The sequence below is a fragment of the Podarcis pityusensis genome, assembly GCF_964106645.2.
Source record: "Podarcis pityusensis genome assembly, chromosome: 2".
NCBI lineage: Eukaryota > Metazoa > Chordata > Lepidosauria > Squamata > Lacertidae > Podarcis > Podarcis pityusensis.
The window spans coordinates 33,703,674-33,726,898 of record NC_138029.1 but is presented as its reverse complement, the minus strand read 5'-3'; the positions used below and the strand labels follow the sequence as shown (position 1 = coordinate 33,726,898).

General features: G+C 46.7%; 3 protein-coding genes across 5 annotated transcripts in view; 2 read left to right on the top strand and 1 right to left on the bottom strand.

Annotated features, from left to right (window-relative positions):
- The first annotated feature begins 5 nt into the window (after positions 1-5).
- On the top strand, positions 6-9,926 carry EME1 (essential meiotic structure-specific endonuclease 1). 2 transcript variants are annotated; one of them, XM_080993831.1, is made up of 9 exons: positions 6-126; positions 1,463-2,316; positions 2,525-2,652; positions 4,034-4,123; positions 4,812-4,924; positions 5,215-5,353; positions 6,005-6,120; positions 7,061-7,250; positions 9,126-9,926. In XM_080993831.1, exons 2-9 carry the CDS (start codon positions 1,512-1,514, stop codon positions 9,300-9,302), a joined length of 1,758 nt encoding a protein of 585 aa, XP_080849957.1. In that variant the 5' UTR covers positions 6-126; positions 1,463-1,511; the 3' UTR covers positions 9,303-9,926. The 2 variants fall into 2 exon arrangements, with proteins under 2 accessions (XP_080849957.1, XP_080849956.1); XM_080993830.1 differs by lacking the exon at positions 6-126 and adding an exon at positions 135-327.
- An 840-nt stretch (positions 9,927-10,766) lies between these two features.
- LRRC59 (leucine rich repeat containing 59) lies at positions 10,767-21,307 on the bottom strand. Of its 2 annotated transcripts, none has more exons than XM_080994029.1 (8): positions 21,199-21,307; positions 18,646-18,801; positions 17,544-17,603; positions 16,695-16,853; positions 15,973-16,077; positions 14,748-14,820; positions 12,948-13,121; positions 10,767-11,795 (listed from the first exon to the last, which is right to left on the bottom strand). In XM_080994029.1, exons 2-8 carry the CDS (start codon positions 18,748-18,750, stop codon positions 11,551-11,553), a joined length of 921 nt encoding a protein of 306 aa, XP_080850155.1. In that variant the 5' UTR covers positions 18,751-18,801; positions 21,199-21,307; the 3' UTR covers positions 10,767-11,550. The 2 variants fall into 2 exon arrangements, with proteins under 2 accessions (XP_080850155.1, XP_080850154.1); XM_080994028.1 differs by lacking the exon at positions 21,199-21,307 and adding an exon at positions 20,876-21,172.
- Positions 21,294-23,225, top strand: part of ACSF2 (acyl-CoA synthetase family member 2) — a gene marked incomplete at its 5' end in the record, with an annotated part of 64,382 nt that continues 62,450 nt past the window's right edge. The window contains one exon of the mRNA XM_080993739.1: positions 21,294-21,417. The remainder of the gene's footprint in view (positions 21,418-23,225) is intronic.

The window sequence follows — 23,225 nt, the reverse complement described above, 5'->3', positions numbered from 1 at the left end:
GGAGAAGCGCCGCGTTTGAATGAGGCTCCGATTCCCGGGCTCCATCCTAATTGCTGCGGGCCAGGAATAGGAGGAGGAGGAGGAGAGCGGCTGCTTCTGTTTCTGAGCCGAGAGAGAGAGAGAGAGGTACCGCCGAGAAAGCCCTTCGTGCCCCTTCCTCCCTTTCCAAAGAGGCTGGGGGTGGTGGGTGGAGGGGGAGGAAGGCGCTCTGCACGGGCTCAGAAGCACTTTCCTCCTAGCTTCTCGCTCAGCATTCCAGGGACTCAACTGTTGAAAAACGAGTCTCCGGGGATGAAATTCAGATCTACCCCAAGGTGGGCTGACACGGTGGGTCCTCTGAAGGCGCCCCCGCCCAGGACACACGGGGGTTTCTTGCTTGCTTGCTTACCTTTCTATGCCGCTTTTCGTTCCCGGTGAATCGCAAAGCGGCTTACAAATCAAGAAAAAACCATTGCAGGACATCACAGACACAACATAGATAGAATAATGAACAAAACAATCAACAAAACCATTCAGATGCCAAGGAGATAAAAGAATTACACAACTTTTAGGAGACATCTGAAGGCAGCACTGCATCGGGAGGTTTTTAAACGCTTGATGGTTTCATTATGTTTTTAGATACGTTGTAAGCCGCCCAGAGTGGCTGGGGAAACCCAGCCAGATCAGCGATCCATAAATAATAATAATAATAATAATAATTTGTGATCTATAAAGCACCAGTAACAAAACAACTAAAAAAAAATAAGCTAAGCAGCACAATTGCAATAAAAGTCATAGATTCACAAAGCACTGCAGCTTTCGTTACCTGTTTTAGTTTGTTGGTGTTTTTAGTAATTTATGGTGTGGTTTTCTTGTATTGTTTAAAACATGCTATTGTACACCTCTTTGAGCAGGCTGGCCCTGAAAGTGGGCTTATAAATCATGAAATAAATAAATAACATAAAGGGGTTTGTTTTGTTATTTAAATTCAGTAGTACATCATGAAGGGAGGCAGGGGGAGTGTAATGTCCAGGCCTGTGGCTTTCGATATTACTATTGTTGATACTAGTTGCTCTTTCACATTCTGCGGCAACCATATGGAGCGGCAGTCAGTACTTACCCCTTCCATGTGCTACCTGGCTGCCGGGGCCAGGTAGCCCCAGATGTTTGGGTCTGTGGATGTTTTTCTATCTCCTCTCCCAAGCACCTGCACAGTCTGCAGCTCTTGATTCTTCCTGCTGGAAGGGGAACCTCATCAAGCTCCCGGGGCAGCCATTGCCAACCTAGGACCCTCCAGATCTTTTGGACTACAATGCCCATCAGCCTCAGCCAGATGATGGGAATTGTAGTCCAAGATGTCTGGATTACCCCAAGTTGGCGAAGGCTGCTGTGGGGGAATGATGATGCCCAATGTCTGCTTCTCGTGCCTAAGAGGTTGCGGCTGTTGTTGTTTCGACTAAAACTTGGCGCTTCTTTCCCTCAGGCGGTCTCCATTTCCCTGGCACTCCGCTCATCACGTGAGGCTGAACACCATGTCCCTAGAGTTGGGGGACAGTGATGATGAGGAGCTGCCAACCTTTGATTTCCTGAAGCAGCAGCCTCCAAGCATAAAAAGCGTTGTCCAAACTCCTCCTCTAGAAGAGAATGTGGTTGTGCTCTGCAGCTCAGACTCGGAAGATTCGTCCGTGGCCTCTCCTGCCTGGAAAAAACCACGTGGCAGCCAGGATTCGGCCAGGGCTCCCACTTGTCTGAAAGCGATAGTGCAGCTCAGCAGCGAGAGTGAGGAGGAGGAAGTTATTCCCTTGGCTGAAAGGCTCAAGAGGAAGCTTTTGACGTCTGAGCCTTCCTCCGCTTGTCCTTCGTATACTAGGATCCGGGAACTGAGCAAGCGAGACTCCGCTGGAGGAAATGGACTCTGCTCCATTGATGAGAAAGCGGTCACAGATTGCGGGCGGCTGTCACAGCTACCCAGAGGCAAAGGAACCCAGGGAAGGGCTGTACCCAGTATATGGGAACTGTCAGATAGCGACCAGGAACTGGGTTCATTGGATCCCAAGAAACAGACTGTGCTTCGCCCGACTGTTTGTGTGTCTGACCGCTTGGTTCAAAATGGCAGCTGTCAGGTGGCAGAGGAAAGCCTGAAACCTTTGCCTCTTCAGAGGAAAACAAAGCGCAGCCAGGAGGAACTGGGCAAAGCCCAGCAGAGGACAAATGAGCGGGAAACCCAGAAGATACTGCAGCAGCAGGAACGAGAGAGGAGGAAGGCCCTTGCTAACCGGTGGAAGGCCCAGAGGCCAGAAGAGTGTCTGAAACACATTCAAGCAGTCCTAGATCCAGGTACTGCCCCTTCACTTTTAGCTCTGCTGGGTGTTAACTGCCTGCCCTCACAATGGACCCCTGTCCTGGAGTCAGCCCTACCATTTGGCAGAGCGTGGCAGCTCATGCAAGGGGTGTGTTGGGAAACAGAGCTGTTACAAGCCCCACAGGACCTGAGGAGTTTCAGCTGATCTCTGTCCTCTGCATCTGATCTCTGTCCTCTCCGTAGGTCTGTTACAGATTGAAGGTGGCGGGCTGGTGCTTACTGCTCTGCAGGCAATGGAGTGCAGCTGTGTGATTGAGAATCAAGCTGTTCCTTGCAGTATCACCTGGAGAAGGAAAACTGGACTAGGTCAGGTAGGATTGCATTTCCTCAAAGGCTTCCCCCCTTTTTTCCCTTGTCTCTAGCGCTGAAGTCATAGTGGGAGGTGGTTGAACTGTTGCTGAGCTATCGCTGTAGTGATCTCCCTGATAGCACATCCTTTCCCACCCACCTTTCTAGTGCTTGTCATGTACATTTAACAACACATCCGGCAATATCCTCCACATTACCTGAGCAAATATGCCAAGAGTTATCTGTTTGTTTGCTAGAGCCTTGTGGAACGTACAATTTTGCATTCAGAGGAGGTCTGTTGCGTTGTATGAGCAGTGCAGCAACGAATTCCTCTAGAAACCTTTCAGCGACCGTCAAGCTTTCTGATTTGGCAGGTAGAAAAAGATCTCCAGGATCTCCCCATTTTTGGTCTCCCAACATACCTGTCAGGGGTTCAGGAGCAGAGGCAAGGGCAAGGGAGGAAACAGAGAGCGAGGGAGAGGAGGCAGAAGAAAAGATGAGTGATGACGACGACCCGAGATCTCCGAGTCTTTCCAGTGAATCAGAAGATTCACAGAAAGGAGCACCAGTGGCCAGGGCAAGGGGGGAGCCTAGGGGGACACCCCAGGAAGATAGAGCCAGAGGGGACTCAGAGGGGAGCAGTTGGAAATCAGGACCAGCGTCACCGCCAGAGAGCAGGGAAGAGGAAGGGCGCCAGGGATCAAGCGCTGGCAGCTCACAACAGGGGGGAGGGCACGAGTCAGGAGTGGCCACACCTCCATCGGGGAGCGAAGAAACGGTCAGACGGAAGGTGGAAGGTTGGGCGCGCGTGCCAAGTTCAAATGCACAGGAAGGTGGCGCAGTAGGCAGCCCGGAAAGGGAGCCAGGTCCTAAAGCCCGCCGAAAGGAGGGAGAAGAGTCAGGGGGGTCAGCGTCAGAGGAATCCCGGAAGGAAGAGACCCCGGGGGGCAGAGGGACCCAGAGAAGAACAGTCAGGCGGAAAAGGTGGAGCAAGGCTAGGATATTAAGTTGGTGTACAAGGGGCGGAGACTCAGATGGAGCTTCGCCGATCTAACCATGAGACGTAGAGTTGCACGCAGCAGCTTGAGAATGGAAACTGTAACTCAATAAAGACTTTTATTTAATGATCGCTGGCTAGCGTGATCCTCTGTGAGCTAGGATCTGGAAGCAGCTCTGACAATACCTCTCTTCGTTGCCCACAAACTTGCCCACACTCTGTAGCCAGAATTAGGTCAGTTCAACAAATATTCTTCACTCCCATTCGTTGGTTATTTCTCTCCTTCAAGAATTTGGCTTCCTCGTTCTGGAGCATATATAGCAGTTTATACATCCCTTGTTTCTTTTTAATAGCAATAGCCCTCTCCTTTGTACTGTTCCACCTTAAATGTTCTTTTGTTCCTCCAGGCTGAAGAAGACAACTGGACAGAAGAACCCAACCTTCTAGTCCTAGTTGTGCTAGAAGAATTTGTTGCTATGATCCATAACTATAAACAGGTGACGTCACGCACGATGTAGTGTCTTAACTGCTACCCAAGTAACAGCTTGCACCATCTATTTAAAAACAATCTATCAATGTTCAGGCTTGAGGCCTAGTGAGTCCTCCAGGCCTCTCTGCCAAGCCCTATCTATAGACTACATCCGCTTACCAGTCCTGCTCCATGTGATCAAATGCCTTTGCTTGGTTGTGATGTGTGCTTGAACTCTGATAATACCACTTGCTTTCTGGATGGAGGGATGTGCGTGTTTGTGTGTAGGAACCTCTGGTTTTGGCAGGGCTGGAATGTAGCCCCCTGGGTGGCTGTGGCAACCCAGCCAGATGGGCAGGGTATCACTAATAAAATTATTATTACTACTACTACTATTACTATACAGAGGTAAGAGACACACTGAAACACTTCTGCCTCTTTCCCTGCCCACCACTGGTATGGTTCCCAACAAGATATTACAGTCCTTGAGCTGGAAAAGGTTCAACACCCTTGGCATATAGGAGGAGGCCCAGGTATTGTTTCATTCTGAAAAACTGGGGAGTGCATGAACCTGAAACTTCAGCTCTGCATATGGGTTTGTCTGGAGAGAGAATGTGAGCCTTACAATGCCAATTGGAGGTGGTGGTTTATTTGTTGCTTTAACTTTGGTCCGGGAATATATAGTTTCTGTTTTCTTGTATGTGTCTTGCCCCCAGGTTAGCATGGAAGGGCCCAGTGAGACTCTGCAGAGCTTTGCGGCAAACGTCATGAAGAAAACTCCTGGGAAGACTCTGGCCCTGGCTGTAGTAGAACTAGAAAAATACTTCAGGTTAGAATGTTGCTGCCTCCCCACTGTGAACAGTCATGGCAATAGGCTCTTCAGCATCCCCCAGTCTCTAAGTCGCAGGAAAAGCCATGCAAACTGGTGCAGCAAACACCGGTTTGCATCACCTGAGCAGAGCAGCATACGCAGACATGCAGTGCCTACTGGACCTTTCTCAGTGGTACTGTCTGTGGTTGCAGGGCATATATATTTTACCACTGGGAATGCCAATTTTTAGCAATGCAAATAGTTGTTACCGCCAACGCGGGCTGTTCATTCGTTCTTTGTCCTCTTAGTTCTCACAAGCTTAAGTCGTGGAAGAAACTGCAGAAAGCATTGCAGAGTGGCAGTGAGGCCCAGGAGCAGAGCAAACAGAGGAATCGGAGAGGAAAGGCAAATTCCGTCCCAAACCTGTCCAGACTGGACGTGGAAGAAGTGAGTGAGCATGGAGTCAGTGTCTCATGTGTTGCTTTTTCGTTTTGCTTCTTCCTCCAGGGTAAGTTCTTCGGGACTGTCCTGCCCAGGCACTTGGCTGATGAGTAAATACTATCATGCTGTGATGTCTCTGGTGATGGTTGTTGTTGTTGTTGTTTAGTCGTTTAGTCGTGTCCGACTCTTCGTGACCCCATGGACCAGAGCATGCCAGGCACTCCTATCTTCCACTGCCTCCCGCAGTTTGGTCAGACTCATGTTTGTGGCTTCGAGAACACTGTCCAACCATCTCGTCCTCTGTCGTCCCCTTCTCCTTGTGTTCTCAATCTTTCCCAGCATCAAGGTCTTTTCCATGGAGTCGTCTCTTCTCATGAGGTGGCCAAAGTATTGGAGCCTTAGCTTCAGGATCTGTCCTTCCAGTGAGCACTCAGGGCTGATTTCCTTAAGAATGGAGAGGTTTGTTCTTCTTGCAGTCCATGGGACTCTCAAGAGTCTCCTCCAGCACCATAATTCAAAAGCATCAATTCTTCGGCGATCAGCCTTCTTTATGGTCCAGCTCTCACTTCCATACATCACTACTGGGAATCACCAGGAGGGTGCAGGAGATGCCAGAGACTAAGCTGCCTTGCTCACCATCATTCTTTGCCTTTGCAGGGTTTGGTGGCTCTGCAGCTTCAGACGGGTATCCAAGTTCGACTCCTCGAGAGCTGGAAGGAGTTTGCCGACTTTGCCAGTACGTTCACCAAGGCTGTGGCAGAGGCTCCATTCAAGTGAGTGAGCAAACACTTCTCTGAGCACATCTCAGCAGCTTCGTTTTCTGGCGTGCCGCTGGGTTATGTGGGCACTGGGCTCTCTCCCGGGTGCCGTGCCTTCTGGTGGAATCTAAAATACTGATTTTTGCCGTGAGGCCCACTTCCTGGCCTGATTGGGTCTAATTGGCATCTCAAGGGTCAGTATGGTACACAGGAATTCACATCTGGCTCAATCTCCCATTTAGCACCTGTTGCCTTAGTTTCAGATAGTACTTGAGAAGCGTTTGTGGATTCCTGCCAGGATTGGGGTTTCTCCTGCAAGGATGTGTTCCATTCCGCTGCCAGTAGTGGTCTCCGTCTGGCAGTCCCATTCTCCAAATTCCTGCCTCAAACACCACCATCTTTGGCCTTCACATTAGAGGAAAGTGAGGGCCAGGAATTTCCACTGCAGCCCGACAGTGTCTTTCCTGCAGTATTTTAAGTGCACTTTGTATCTGAAACACATAGTGAGCATACCTGGCAGCTAGAAAGTGTCTCTGGATATGTTACAGGAAAGAGAGTTGTCAGACCCATGGTAGAAACTTGTCAATTTTTCTCCTGCTGTAACATGCGAAGCAGGCTCAATTCCTTGAAGTGACTGACACACTCAGTTTGTGTACTTTAAAGCTCTTGATTTCAATGCTTTTAAATATCCTTGGTATTTGGAAAGACCTGACAGTGTTTGCGCAAGGTGCTGAGATTCTGAAAGAAGAGCTCATTTCAATGTTCAGATGGAAATGTGAAAACAAACACCTTCTAATGTGTGCTTGACACATGGAAAGACCTACTCTTGGTATGAGAATTTCCTTTCCTTGCTTTCTGCTGTGGACAGATAATTTCCTTACAGAGGAGCACAAGCACTAGATGCATTAGACCCATAACTTTGTTCTGTTGTGTTTCTCATTCACGTCATTTGCAGAAGGGAACGAGATAAAACCAGCTTCTCCTTCTGCCTAGAGGGAGACTGGATCGGGGGGATGAAGGTGGACCGCTTTGGAAAGGGACTGCTGCAAGTTTGGAAGAGGCAGATCCAGCAGTTTAACCGGGTCAGCCTAGAGACAGCCAATGCCATTGTGGCCAAATACCCATCTCCTCTACTTCTGAAACAGGTACGCTATTCTGCTGCCAAAGGAATACTGTATTCTAGGTTGTGAGCGTTCTGTGCATGCGCACACACTCAAGATTCTGTGAAAATACACAGCTAGTCTGTATTCAGCACAGAAACTCAGATCTTGGAAGCAATTACACATTGGTAACTTTTAACTTAAAATAGCTTATTCTGTATCCAGAATTTAGGCATTGTATAGTACAGGCTACCCAGTATTGTGCTAAATGTAATTGATGTTGGAAGTTGCTTGCAACAGTTCAAGCCTGAATTATGTCCCACTATGTTTAATAATGGGATTTACTTCCAGGTCAGCCTGCACAGGATTGTGGCCTCAGTAACTAACCAGAGATGTGACTCGATACATCTGCCTCATGTAACTTGACTCTTATTAATGCATGCATGGTTCTGGCCCGTTCTTAAGTGCAGCGGGTTTTACCTCCACTGCTGGGGAGACAGTGTGCTTTCAAATACCAGTTGTTGGGATTCACAATTCACAGCTGCACTTGGGTCCTGCCAGAGTGAGAATAGGGTGCTGAACTAGATGGACCCCAGTACTGAACCTGAGAAAAGCAGCTGCTTCTGAGCTAGGCTCTTTTCTGGTTTTCCTCCCTCACTTATCAGCCACATATTGCCCAATCTGTGATACAGATTGTTCTTTGAAAATGGCACAGGCAAAGATTCCACTGAAGGATACGTAGATGTGTTTTGATGGAACACATCAATGCGTCAAGAGGTTCATGCAAGGTACCCAGCTCTTTGCAGAAGCAATTCAAGAGCACATTTCTGTACATGTTTATGTAGTGGACTTACTCCCTTGTCTATATGCAGCCCCTGTGCTTCAGTGAATCTGCCCTTAGAACGGGATATCCAGTATGACGCAGAGAGTCCCTGTTAGATGTCTGTTCATTCCACCACTGAACTGCTCTCATGATCAGGAAAGCATTCTGAACGTTAACCAAACTTTGCATTCCTTTTACTATAAAGCTACTACTACTGTTCTCAGTGGAGACGGTGACTCGTTACATCTTTTTTTAAAAACAACAACAACAACAACAACAAAGTATTTCTCTCCAGATATCCCATTTTGCATTTTTGAAGCTGATCTGTTTTCCTTTCCAGCAGCCCTTGCCGAGTTGTCTCTTTGTTGCCATCTGCCTACTTCTCCAGTTTTGTTTTCAAGGTTCTTTTTATTTAGATTTTCCCATAATACAGTAAAATTACAACTACAGAAGATACAAATTGAGTAAGCGAAATTACAAAGTCCTCTCTTCATTAAAAGTAATTCTTGGCCCTTACCACCCACAGAGGACAGTAGCTCCTCCCAGCCTCTCACCCTGAGAGACCGACATCCCCCTGTCTGTAACTCAGGGAGTCCTCCATCAAATCTCCACCATCCCCCAAGAGTATACAACTTCTCCCAGTTTTTTCAGTCTCTCAGTAACAGAACTGCTCACGCTGTATTCAGTGGGCTTGGGGAGTGGCTGATTGCCACTTGAGTTATTTGCACGGCTGTGCAAAGCCTTGCTCATAGGAAACCTGTAACCGTGGTGGTAGGGAGGAGAGCAGGCAATGGGAGGCTTTGGCTAGGAGTAACTAGCTAAAGGATCAATCGGCCAACTGCTCTCTTATCGAGGCTACAAACTTACTATGGGAAGTGCAATTATCCAAAGTCGCAAAACTGCCCCAGCAACGGGATTGTAGGTGGATAAATCATCTCTTGGGGAAAAAGTGAATGTAACTTCAGGCTGGCTATATTGGCCAGCTGCTCTATGGCACATACTTGGCTTCTTTAGTAAACCAATCTTAGACTGATTCGGCAAGTTTATTCATATATCGCATTTTGTGACGTGTAACGTTATTTCTGTGTTACATTTAGGCCTATGACACCCGCCATTCTCTACAGGAGCGGCACAACCTCCTTGCAGAGATACCTGTCCGCCGTGGCGATGGGGTGACAGCTACTACAAGGCGGGTTGGCCCAGAGCTATCCAAACGGATTTATCTGCAGATGACTTCCCATAACCCTGACCTTTCCCTGGATGCTACTGGGTGATGCAGAACTATGTATTTTAAGTAAAAACTTTGTTCAATTTTTTTTTTAATAGTGGGAAGAAATGTTAACACTAAACGTTTTCTGAAAATATCAAATGCGTCGCTGCTTGGCACCCGGAAAGGACTCCTACTTTTCCCCCTTTATTCCTGCAACAGTCCTTATTAGGCAATCAAGTATTTCTTGGCTAACCAGGAATGATTGAGTTGTAGTTCTTTTATCAATCTTGGAAAGAAAACGCAGGCACAACCCCTGGCACTCTGCATCTACCCCCTTACTACTCAGGATAGACAAGGATGCTAAAGAGGAGATGGGCAGTGCTTGTTCTACATCAACGTTTTTCAGAAATTTGTCAAATTAATTTTAAACGTTGCTAAAGAGGCTGGGCTTCAACAACTCTGACTTGAACGTAAGAGGTGCCCATGTGCCAAAATAGAAACAGAATATTGATTTACTCATACCTATGTCCTATTCGTTCAATTTTTTTTGTTTTTTGTTTTTATAAGAACCTAAATCTCCTTAAAAGCACAAACTATGTAACGGATGTCTATTTGACTAGAGCTGTGCATGTGGGTTATGTAACTTTACATATTAAATGCTTTACGGGAATTTGCTACAGGAAAGAAATCTCAAGTTGCATCTCCACCACTCTCAGCTACCAAAAAGTCCTCTAATCCCTCTGTCCTTGCTGCCCTGGGATGTCGTCAGTGACTTCAAATCCCGCTTTAAGGCCCACTTTTTCCATGAAGCCTTTTTTGTGCAATCCCCTTGTCCATATGCCCCACCTGAACAAAGTCTCTCATTTTAAGTTAGCAGAATCTCACCCTTCTTCCTCCCTGCTTACCCCACCTCCACTTTCATCTGCTGTTTCTCCTGTGACTAATTTTAACTTGCAAGCTCTCAGCCCAGGAGAGACTTGCGCTCTGTAAAGCACATGCCCATTGATAGTGCTATATAGCTATTGATTCAATTACACTACTAGCAGATGCTAGAGCTCTGCTTCTCCTCTGGTTTTTTAGACTCTGCACAAATTACTTCCATTCTGATCTTACGTGTATTTACTCAGGAGGTTTCACTGGATTTGGTGAGGTTTTACCCTAGGGAGGCTGCTGGGTTTGCCAGATATAATCTAGGAAGTAATTTCAACAGCTGGTAAAGCTGTTAGTTACAGTAGTGGAAGCTGCCTGAGCAAGAGAGGTACTCGTGCTCTAAGCTGACCCAGCAGGACACTGAAGGGTAGCAGGCAGGATCTGTGCCCCACACTAGATCCTTTGCACAATGGCAGAGGATAAGGCAAATGTGTTGCTTATTCGCTACCTGCTCAAACAAGCAAACGGGGAAAGTACAGTTGAGTAGAGAACTTTCTCAGGTAACTCACACTAAGGAATAACGTCGTATGTTCAGGAGCACAGACCGTCAAGCTAAGATACAACAGGAAAAAGCACTTAGGCACAAGGACACAGAAACTGCACCCGGTTTGTTTGATTTTAACCAATTCAAAAATGTAAAAAGCAAAAAATATATATAATGAAATGACGTGTTACTTGCTAAACTTTGGGTGCAGATTTCACAATACTTTGATAAAACTTCCATTGGCTGGTATACAAATATCTGGGGAGAGAAGAACTAGGTATTGGCAGATGTGGATGTAGATAGGCGTTTTCGAAAAACAGCATACTTTAGGTAGGTTGTCTTTACATTCCACAACCACCAGTTTCCACCTACAAATCCAACATCAAGCTGCTTAGAAAAATTACATATGCATATACGAAAGCTAACCTGAACCATGACTCCACTCCCCCCTGAATGAATACATTCAGTCCTCCTGTGTACAGTAGTTGTTTCCAAAGTGAGCACGTATTTGCTATGGCAGTAACACTCAAAGACAACATATACAAAAACTTCTTAAGAAATAGGTATCACTTCTCATAGCAAGGCTGCTACTAAGGGTACTGTCTTTCCTCGCTTGCATACAGACCAGCAAGTCTGTATTTTGCAGCCCAGGAAAGGATCCACTACGGAGGAAGGGAATGGCAATAAATTCTGGTTTACCGCAGGAACTGCAATTGAAGCGAAGCAACCCGGGCAAGTGGTTTGGCGCTGTTTGAACTTTGGCCACCAAACCTAGCGTTGAATGGCTGAAGGCAATTTCCACCAGAGCTTAATTCCATAGGAATCCTGGCTGCGCTGATGCAAAAAAAACAAAAACAATAAACCAGCAGGAGGTGGTACTGGCAAGGGGAAGAGTCCTTCAGGACTGCTGGGTGTTCGGCTGCAGTACGTTCCGAAGGATTTCACGGCTTTGCAAAAGAGACAGCGCCTCCTCATAGAGCATGTTCACACGGACGCATACAGGCTGGTGCTGCAGCTCTGTAACCTTACAGACAGCCAGAGTACTGAGGGCACCAAGCAGAAGGAACAGCAGCATCTTCAATAGGACTCTGGACCAGGACCGTTTGTGTTGGGGTGGGCGGGATGGATGGGAAAGCGAGGCCTCTGCAGAAACAAAGAACGGGCAAAGAATGAGAATTTATTTACTCTGCTTTAACAGGCTGACTAACCCCATCTCCACAAGCTCTGTAAATGCAGGCAACATTCTTAATAGTAGCAGAGGCTACTGTTGGCATCTAAATGATGCCCAAACATGGTTTGGGTTTGCCCTAACTATTAACCAGGTGACAATGCAAAATTTGCAAGATCTAACGACAACAATAATTCAATTTCTTACCCACTCTTCCCCATAAGGTCCCAGGGCAGTTGTACAACATTATAAAAACACTTTAAAATCAGTTAAAACAATTTACAATCATAAGAATGTGTGTGTGTGTGTGTGTGTGTACATTTTAAAAATAAATCCCAGGTGTTAAAGGCCGCAAGGTACAGAAGTGTGGCTTCAACATACGACAAAAGCTATACAATGAAGGCACCAGGCGCAACTCTGTGGGGAGGGAGTTCTAAAGCATAAGGGCTGCTATAGAAAATGCCCTCTCCCAGCAGCCACCCTTGCCAAAAAAAAACACCACCAGAGGGTGTCAGAATGACCAAGAGGGCCCCATCTGTTTATTTTAACACCCAGCTGGAGTTCTGTAAGGAAGGAGGCTTCTTTCAGATATTTGGAACCTGGGTCATTTAGGGCTTTAAACACCAATGCGAGCACTTTGAATTGGGCCCCAAAATGAACAGGCAGCCAAAGCAAGGCTTTCAGAACAGGATATACGTCAACTCTAAAAGGAACTCTAGCAGCTGCATTTGGAGCTGTTTGAAGTTTGTGAGTCATCTTCAAGAGCAGTCCCACGTAAAGGCCATTGCAATGATCCAATCTGGAAGTTACCAGAGCATGGGGTGTAGTGGGGAAATCATGTCTGTCCAAAAGGGACCCTTGCTGGCAAACTAGCCTGGGCTCAAAATAAACATTCCTAGTCCCCAAGGCCCACTGAGCCTCTGGTAGCAAAGTTGGAACCAGGAGTACCCCAAGCTACAGACCTGCTCCTTTGCCAATTTATGAAGTTTAATTAAGGTAAGTTTTGTAAGGTTTTTTTTAAAAAAAACCCAAAGCTATCTACTCTTGGTTTCCATTATTTCTCCCTCTCACACATACTTTTTAATATAACAACAACAACAACAACAACAACAACAACAGCAACTTACTTGGATTCTCATCTTTTTCTTTCCTTGATTGTTTTGCCATTTCCTGCTTTACCGCTCTCATAGCATCATACTCCCGCCTTCGCCGTTCTTTCTCTTCAGCCTTTTCCCGCTTCCGGAGTTCCCTCTCTTGGGCTTCCCTCACTCGCTGCTCTGCTTCACGCTTCTTCTCCAGCTCTGAGTATACCGTACAAACAGAAAATGTTCATGCGCTCTAGAAAACACTTCCATCGTTTACTTCTGCATCTGGTACAATAATGTGGCAGAGGTTGCTGCCCTGACCCCCCAAAGGAGGAGAGCTGCAGGTGCAAGGTGCTTTAAGAATCTCCTGTGTTTTGCACCCTGTAAGGCCTATTGTCATGCTGAACAGGTGAATTTAATACTGTAAAGGTACAGTCGTACCTTGGTTGACGAACACCTTAGCAGTCAAACATTTTGACTCCCAAACGCCGCAAACCCAGAAGCGAGTGTTCCTGTTTGCGAACATTCTTTTGGAAGCCAAACGTCTGGCGGGGCTTCTGATTGGCTGCAGGAACGTCCTGCAGCCAATCAGAAGCCGCACCTTGGAAGTCAAATGGACTTCCGGAATGGATTCCATTCAGCTTCCAAGGTACGACTGTACAGGGAGTAAGTACATCCAGTACAGGCAGCAGTTTCTCTTCACTGATCACAACAGGAAAATATTAAATGCATCACCCGGTTCAGTGTGCTAAGAGAACTAATACCAAAGAATCATTTAGTGACTGTGACCAAAGGTACTGCCCGTTGTTTAAACGTATTTAAAGGTTGTGTAGCACCAGATTACTGATTGGAATTATGAACCAATTTCCACCTGAACGACAGAAGTGGCGCCTGGGAAATTTTGGTTGAGTTCATTAGTGTTGTGGAGGGTTACACCCAAAATGCAAGTGTTGGAGGGACAAGCAAGGGGGATGAAATACATAGTTCTCCCCAATCACATGTGAAACGGGGGATCCAATCACAAGATCATGTGACACGTGGCTGAGGAGTGCTAAACTCCCCCTCCGTTTTCCATTATTTTCCCCAAGGTTTGCTCTCTTGTGGTATCGGGGTTTGGCTATGAAGAAGCTGCAGGGTGGCAGGCACTGAGCAAGGACAGGAGTCATCTCTCCTAAATCCAGACACCCTTTTGCTCCAAAGCTCAGACCTCTCCCTGCCACCCTCCACTTTGCATACGAACTGGGTCTGACCTGGGTTTAAACCAACATCTGCCTCTGAAACTGTTTATTCTGTTTAAAAGGATAGGATAGGCGTAGAGAGATAGAATGGCCTTGAAGATAATCTAATCCAATTTCTGGGCAATGACGACATGGCTTCAAATAGACTGGATGATAATGTGCCTACGAAAGTACAGCAAATGGAAAGCTGGAAGAACCACAACTCATAACAGCAGAAATGATTCCAGGATAATGCTCGTAATATGTACAAGTCTCCATTTCAATTACATTATTTTTTAAATGCAAGACTAAGTATAAGCTTAGTGACAGAGAACTGATTCATGTGATCATTTCTAAGGTGAAGGGTCATCACAGGTTAATCATTTCCCCTCCCCGACGGTCACATGATAAGAGTCTTGTGAAATGGGCTCCCGGCAGTTGGGTGGGGGGAGATACTGAGGGTGGAATTTAGTGGGGCTTGTGTGTCGGGAATGTGGTCCACTCGTCGCAACAAGACTTCCCCCTCCTCCCCATGCATGCCACCCAAACATGTTCTGGGGGTTCCTCCAGCCCCCCAGAGCAGATTTATGGGGCATGGAAAGAGAACTAGGGTTACTAAGCCTACCTCGCTCTAACTGTAGTTTTCGTTCCTTCTCACGATCCAGCTCAGATTGGATGGCCCTCATATGCTGCAGGACCTTTTGAGATTCAAGACGTGTGATTAGCTTTCACAATTACAAGAAGCAGGGAGAAGCCACAACCAGCATAAGGGATGTACAGTGGTACCTTGGTTCTTGAACTTAATCCGTTCTGGGAGTCTGTTTGACTCCCAAAACTGTTCGAAAACCAAGGCATGGCTTCTGATTGGCTGCAGGAGCTTCCTGCACTCAAGTGGAAGCCGCGTCAGACGTTTGGCTTCCCAAAAACGTTCCCAAACCAGAACGCTTACTTCCGGGTTTGCAGCATTCGGGAGCTGATTTGTTCAGCAGCTAAGCTGTTCAAGAACCAAGGTACCACTGTAACAGCATCTTATTTAATATACAACCAAGGCAAACTAAGGAAAGACGTTTATGAAAGTTCAGTTGATTTGGCCAACCTGCCTTTGAGAAGAGCTGTCTTTCTGACCACTTATACAGAATTAGAAAATTCAAGTGCTGTGTGGTCCAGCGCCCTCGTTCCCCAAAGACAGGACCAATCCTATCAAAAACAAGGGATGTCTGCAGAGCTAATTCCAGATGAATGAAGCAAGCCAGCACAGGGCACCAACCCCTAAAAACTAGCAACAAGTTAATTGCTAATACATGGCCTTTCAAAAAAGGGAGTTTCCTCTCTGTTTGCTCTTGAATACCAGTGAGTAAAAATGGCAGATGTGGTATTCAGATTAGCAACCTAACAACAACACATACACCTCTTCCCATACCCAAAACACCATCCTGAACATAGATACCAGTGCAACAGTGTACTACTCTGATTACCCTAATGCTTGCATGTAAAAATATGTGTTCCAAATTCCTCCCATGTTGCCCACTACAAGCTCTGAGCCAATTTGGTATTTCTAGTCCAAATGTATATAGCAGTGTGGTAAGGTTAACATCAATAACGGTAAAGCAAAACTATTTAAATTTTATTAGATAGATAGATAGATAGATAGATAGATAGATATATAGGCCTCAAAATGGGAATGCAGATTTCATTTGTGCATTTCTTTTTAGGTTTAGAGTTTATTTTTTTATCTTTGGTTTATGACGCAAATTGAGCCTTGGACTGGGATGCATAAAAATTCATGAGAGAATAAATACAAACAGTCAGCCGAATAGATAAGGAAAGTAACAGAGAATAAATTGCTTTACCCTGGTGGCAGCCTGTTTACATTGCTTTTCATCCAAGCAATCTCCAGCTACCTTCGCCAGGGCAGCCTCCAGAGGGTTGTCCTTCAGATCCAGCCACTTCAGGTTCTGAAAAAGGGAAACGCAGAGAAAAAGAGACCAAATCATTTGTCATGATTTTCTCTTTTTGGAAAAAAAAACAAGTTTATTAACTCCCCCCCCCCCAAGTTTAACAGAAACCAGCAAAACAAAAAGACGGAATGGAAAATTATCTCCAGGTATATTGGGAAGCCAGGTAAGCAACTCCACCAACTGCTATTGGTTTAACCCCTGGAAAGCATGGCAAGAAAATGAAAGAAGGGATAAGGATTCCCAGGACGACTGCTTGAGTGAAATACACAGTGCATGCTTGTTTGCCATTACAACTTTTTTTCATTCACGGGGAACCCCATGGAACACAGATTGAGAAATGCTGTTCTAACAGATCAAACCATGAATAGACAGCCATTCAATACTATCACACATGCAGAGGTAAATAAATTTTGCCAAGAGCTTGCTCAAACTACCAAGGTTTCTCCAGAGCCAGCAGCTGCATAAATGGCAATAAAGATTCGAACTTTCACCTCTCTGCCACCAGGAACATTTGATTTCCACCAGGGAAGTAAGCCTCAGATAAATCTCAAAAACGTTCTGAGCTGAAGCTCAATGTCTTTCTTAATGCACGAGTTGGAGAGTGAAAACGTTACCTTGAGTTGTGCAAAACTGACTGGCAAGGTAACTAATCGATTGTTCAGAAGGTCCAGGTGTTGCAAGTTGACCAAGCGACCAAAGTCCGAAGGCAGTTGCTGAAGCTGGTTTTTACTAAGGTCCAATTTCACCAGGTGGGTCAAGCTGCAGAATTCTGACTGCAACCAAAAACACAAGTGAAACAGAGTCCAACCACCTTCTTAACCCAAAGCTGAGGCATTTAGCAAGCTGAGCAGTTACAGATACGGTTAAGGATTTCCAAAGACCTACGGCAGCCCAGTCTCTCACCCAAGCTATTCACGTGAAGGAGCCATTCCCTCTAATCTTAGGCCTACAAGTAGAGGAAGATACACACAAAGCATCTTCTAAGGGAAAAGAGACAACAAACCATTGTTCCTTCAGTTCTACCCTTTATCCGCAAAGCCCCTTAGTATCAATCTCTCCCCAACACCCTGGCAGAGAGACCTGTATCTCAAAGATATGCATCATTATTTATCCACTTTGAGATGAAAGTATCTGCCATCAAAACTTGTATCTGTGCTCTCTGAAAGTAGCTGTACTTGCATCTATCTTTTACAATACGTCATTGGCCAAAATTGCCCTTCTAGTGACTGTGGCATCAACATTCACTCTTACCAGGGGATATGAGAACTACAGCTATTACTACATTAGGTGGTATGTATAAAAAATGTATACAGTCTCACCCTCTTAAGTAGTACAAATGTTAATAAATAACAATGCAATCTCATCCTACAGTCCACCTTCTGCATTAAAGAGTAGGATGAGATTGTATTATTATACATGTTTCTATATAAAAAGTTTGTAGATGGGATACAGTTGAAACTTACTGGCAAAGTAGTAAGGTTGTTACAGGACAAATCTAAAATGGTAGCCTTGGAAAGCCCTGCCTGAAAAAGAATCAAAGAACCAAATTAGCAGTGAAATCCTATGCTTGTTTCCTCAGAAGCAAGTCCTGCCTTGACCAATGAGGCTTAACTTCCTAGCATGTGTAGTTAGGATTGTAACATAGATCTATCATTTGTCTACAATACACATTTTAACAGTGACTATTGGCATATGAAATGTTAGTATCACATCATGGACCTTTATTCTAGAAATGGGAGTTTTCAGAATATCTACATCTGCCACAATATGGACCAAACTCCCACAACTGCTATTAACTAAACTAGCTATATTTCCTAAATGCTTCTTTATCATACATACACTTCCATGTTGATGCTGATTTATATATTTCATTACAAGTTTTGTCAAATGAATTAGGAACAAATTATTTTTGTCTTTTAAGTAGACTGTTGTCCTGCTAGGTAAAGCTTTCTGCCTACATGGCCATTATCAATTTGTTTCCTATTTTCTGGGGTGGGGGGCCCTGGTCTCATGTGGCAGAGCGTTCCACCAGGCCGGAGCCAGTGTTGAAAAGGCCCTGGCTCTGGTTGAAGTTAATCTAACTTCCTTAGGGCCCGGGACCACTAGGGTGTTGCTATTTATGGACCTTGAGGCTCTCCGTGGGGCATACCGGGAGAGGCGGTCCCGTAGGTACGAGGGTCCTAGGCTGTGAAGGGCTTTAAAGGTCAAAACCAGTACCTTAAATCTGACCCTGAACTCCACCGGGAGCCAGTGCAGCTGGAAAAGCACTGGGTGAATATGCTCCCATGGCAGAGACCCCGTGAGGAGCCTCGCTGCAGCATTCTGCACCCGCTGGAGTTTCTGGGACAGCTTCAAGGGCAGCCCCACGTACAGCGAATTACAGTAGTCAAGCCTGGAGGTGACCGTCGCATGGATCACTGTAGTTGAAAGCATATTTTTAAAGTACATATTAAAATTCTGGCGAATCAACAGATTAACCAGTTTACCATTTTACAAGAACCTGTACGTTTATGCAGGCTACAAAGTATTACAGAATTATTTGGCTTATTCTACAGAGATACCAACCAGTTCTTTCACTGGCACCTCATTCAGGTCACACAAGCTCAAGTCCAACTCATTGCCCTCCAGTTTGTCTTTTAGATTCACTCCTTTTCCTCCAGATTTTGCCATAATCTTCAATAGAGCAGTCTCCCAACGAGCCTGGTGAATATCCTTGTGTTCCTAGAGAGATAAAAAGATTAAGGCTACATACTCACTAGTAAGCAAGCCCCACAGTACTTACCGTATTTTTCGCTCTATAGGGCGCACTGGACCATAGGGCGCACCTAGGTGTTTTTTTTGGGGGGGGGGAATAAAGAAAAAAAATTATTCCCCCCCCCCCAGCCCCCAAGAGCAAAGAAGCCAAGACAGCCAGCGGGATGGATCCCACTAGCTGTCTTGGTTCCTTTTTAGCTGCAGGGCTGGGGCGGGGGAAGCCCAAGCTTCCCCCGACCCCAGCCCCCAGAACGGTCTGGGAGCGGGGGCGAGGTTGCGCGCAACCTCGCCCCGCTCCTGGAGCTTGCTGCTATCCGCAAGCCTTCTGAGCCCGGCGGGAACTCCCGCGGGCTCCAAAGGCTTGCGGATAGCTGCCCAAAGACCGGGGTGCGCTGCGCAGCGCTCCCCGGGCTTCGGGCTGCTATCTGCAAGCCTTCGGAGCCCGGCCGGCACTCCCGCCGCGCTCCGAAGGCTTGCGGATAGCTTCCGGAAGCCTGGAGAGTGAGAGGGGTCTGTGCGCACCGACCCCTCTCGCTCTCCAGGCTTCAGCGAAAGCCTGCATTCACTCCATAGGACGCACACACATTTCCCCTTCATTTTTTGGGGGGGGAAAGTGCGTCCTATAGAGCGAAAAATATGGTACTTTGGTTAGCTTCATATTGGGACACTCTTAAGCAGTGCACCCAATTCTCAATAATAAAGAAACAGGTCAGAATTATTATTATTTTAATTGCCAGTGGGAAATGGTTGAGGTGACGTGACTTTCCTGCTCAGCTGGAAAGTACAAGTTAAAAGGAGGTATAGGTCAAAAGGAGAGAGGGTCACAATGGCGCTCAGTTGCCTTTGGACCATTGCCAAGACTGCTGAAATTTACACTTAGCAGCAGAGGAAAGATTTGCAGCATAGACCTTGCACTTGACATCTGAGACTGTAAAGAGACCCACTTGACCATAGTAGAAGACCTCCTTATCATTAACATAATTGAAACAGACACCAACCAACATGTGGAAGGTGAACCCTGACCACAGCATAAATTAAATACACATACTGCAAGATCCCCCATAGTTGTGTACCATGCATCATTATACCACACTTGGGGGAGGGGGACCCCTTAGCGAGGGCCACAGCACCCAATGCCAAACCAGTGGGCAGTTTTCTCCCTCACCACATTTCCCCATATGAATGAATGGCCACTTGGATAGTAAAGTCCAAATGAGTGCACTTGGGAATATCACTGAAAATGGAGGCACTGTAACTCCAGCCACACAGAATCAACCCTGCCAGCTCCCAGGCCTTGCCTGGGGTTTCCTTTTTTGGGAGGACAGAGCAAAATATGAGGATGTGGTGCTCACAGAAAGATCAATTTCTAATCCCTTTATAGAGATGGAGCATCAGCACCTTTTCTCTGACTTCTCTGATAAGATCAGGGACATGCATGGAAATCTGGCAGGTGGCTTTCCTCCCCCTCCCCCACACCATCTGCATCTCCACAGTGGGGGAAATCACACCTGTTTCCATCTCTACCAGACTACGAAATGTTTAAATGCAGAGAGCCAACGTCAGCAAGAAATAAAAAGCCGTGGGGCGGGGGCCCCATGCCTAGGCTAACAACTCCTCCTGGCCAACTCAATGTGCCAAGGGCAAAACTGGGGCAAAGAAGTCACACCTCCACTCTCCCCACCTAGGGTTGCCGCCTTTGTTCTGGCAAAATACAGGGCAGGGCAACTTTTTTTTCCATCTGGTGCTGAAGTGACTTCAAAGCAATCCATTACAATCTGCTGCAGCCTAACAGGATGGCCCCTCTGGAATCTGTCACACTTGCACACACGGATTTGCAAATCTGTGCTTGGCTCCCTAGACCTTTCACACACCCTTCCAAACACGTGCATTTGGAGAGAGTGTTTGAGAAGACCTGATATACTGGACAAAACTCTTTTATCAATACAGGACGCAGCATTTTTTCCTTTAAATACGGGATAATCCTGCATTGTAATAGGACAGGTGGCAACCCTACTCCCCCACCCCTCTTTGCCCTTTGGACCTCTCGCAAGAGGCTCCCCCTGCACACGCGGCAGACACGTTCCCCACGCCGCCAACTCCAGGGCTGGGGCGGGATACGCCCGCGTGGCTCCCACGGTCAGCAGCCTCGCCTCGCTCTGCCTCCGCCTCCCTCTATGCCGTCCAACACGGCAGGCAAGCAATGTGGGCGTGGGGCTCAGACACGCAGCATTACGGGGCTGCTGCACTGAAAAGAGCGTAAGAAAAAGGGCGCGAAGGGAGCCGTCCCCAAAACGCAGCGGGCGGCCAGGGGGTGTCCCGTCTAGGAATCCCCCCTCCCTCCCGCTATCCCTTCACCTCACTCACCTCGCCCCCGCCCCTCCAGCGGAACTGCTGACGCTCTCCTGCCCGTGCCAGCCACTTCCGCACCCGCCTCCTCTCGGAGCGCCTTCCCCGGGAACCAGCGAGAGAAGCCGGCGAGAGCGCCTCGCGGAAGTCGGGTGGGGAAAGGTGCGATAGCGGCCTCTGGAGGCTGACAGAGGTCACAGCCTAGGAGGTCTCGCTAGGGCTAGGCAGGCAAAAAAGGTAAGGTTTAACAAGAGTCTACGCGGGGAGCCAAGTTTGCCGCCGCCGTTGTCGGGGTGAGGGGAAGAGTTGTGGTAGGTTGTTGCCTAATTGTGATACATACACACCCACCCTGTTATGTACTGAGTTGAATAGGATCCAAACTGTAGCAGTCTGATTGGTCCTCTGAGTATATTTCACACCCCTACACGCCTTTGCCACCACTGCTTAATTAAAGAAAAACGAAAAACCAGAAGCACCTTTTTCGGCAACTCGAGTGCCGCTTTTCAACTTAAGAGCAAATATGCTGGTCCAGATATTGAAAGAAAGACAGAAACTTGTCATTTACCACAGTCTTCTGCCTTTTCGTCTATTATTATTATTATTATTAGTGCTTTCCCCTCTAGAAAAATAGGTGCCGGTACTCAAGAGGAAGTTGTTACAGTATGTGCCACACTTTTTAACCACAAAAAGAGGTACCAGTACTGCGTGCCCTGGAGAAAAAGCACTTATTATTATTATTATTATTATTATTATTATTATTTACTAAATTTGTATACCGCCCTATACCTGCAGGTCTCAGGGTGTTTGCAACATAAAATCACATTATAAAAACACAAAATACATAACAAAATCAACCCAATAAGTGTCCTCCTCCCCAACACATTTTATAATAGGGCATTGGATGTCAATTGGCCAAAAGCCTGGTTAAAGGGCAACATTTTTGCCTGGCGCCTAAAGGTGTATAATGAAGACACCAGACAAAACATTGGCACGAGGTGGGTGGGGTAGGGAGCAAAACACATCTCTTTCAAAGGGTGCATGCTTTGTTCAGAATCAGCCCCATGGAATTCAGTGGGATTTATTCCCAGCAAGCATCAGGGCCAGGCTGCCTGTGAGGTGGGATGAAGCAGCTGTCTAAAGTGGCGGGATCCCATGGTGCTCCCTTAGGTGCCCCACCTGCTCCTGCCACCACTGGGGTTGCACAGCTGTGGCTTCTGGCGAGATCTCACTGGAAGCCACTGCTGCTGTGTGACCCCAATAAGTGTGGCTTTTGGGGTGACACCTTCCTGTTTCACATCAGGTGACAAAACAGAATGGGCCGCTCCTGGCAAGCAAATCCAAGATCAGGCTGCTTATTCATCAGTCACTCTTCCTCTCACAAATCTCTAACTTGTATATGGATTCGCACAAGGGAGAGTTGAAAGAAAGAGGAGCCTACTGCGTTCATGGTGGATTACTTTTCATTCATGACACAAAGCAGTCTTCACAGTAGTTTCCAGTTTTTATGGACTCATAAAAACTGAACCATAAGTGGTTTACAGTGGCTTTTGGTGGCTTTTCTCGTTCATTGTGTGGCTCATTTCCTACCATGAAAAATCTGCTTCCAGACCTTTCTGAGTTATGTAATACTACCTAAAACATGACAATGCTTACTGAGACAGAAGTGTTAAGCTCCTTGCTGTCTACAAAGCAAAGGCTGTGACATCGCTGTGAATTGATTCAGGAAAGAAGGCTAAAGGTAAAGGGACCATTAGGTCCAGTCATGACCAACTCTGGGGTTGCGGCACTCATCTCGCTTTATTGGCCGAGGGAGCCGGCGTACAGCTTCTGGGTCATGTGGCCAGCATGACTACGCCGCTTCTGGTGAACCAGAGCAGTGCACAGAATAGCCGTTTACCTTCCGGCCGGAGCAGTACCTGTTTATCTACTTGCACTTGACGTGCTTTTGAACTGCTAGGTGGGCAGGAGCTGGGACCTAGCAACGGGAGCTCACCGCCGACCTTCTGATTGGCAAGTCCTAGGCTCTGTCGTTTAACCCATTTGTA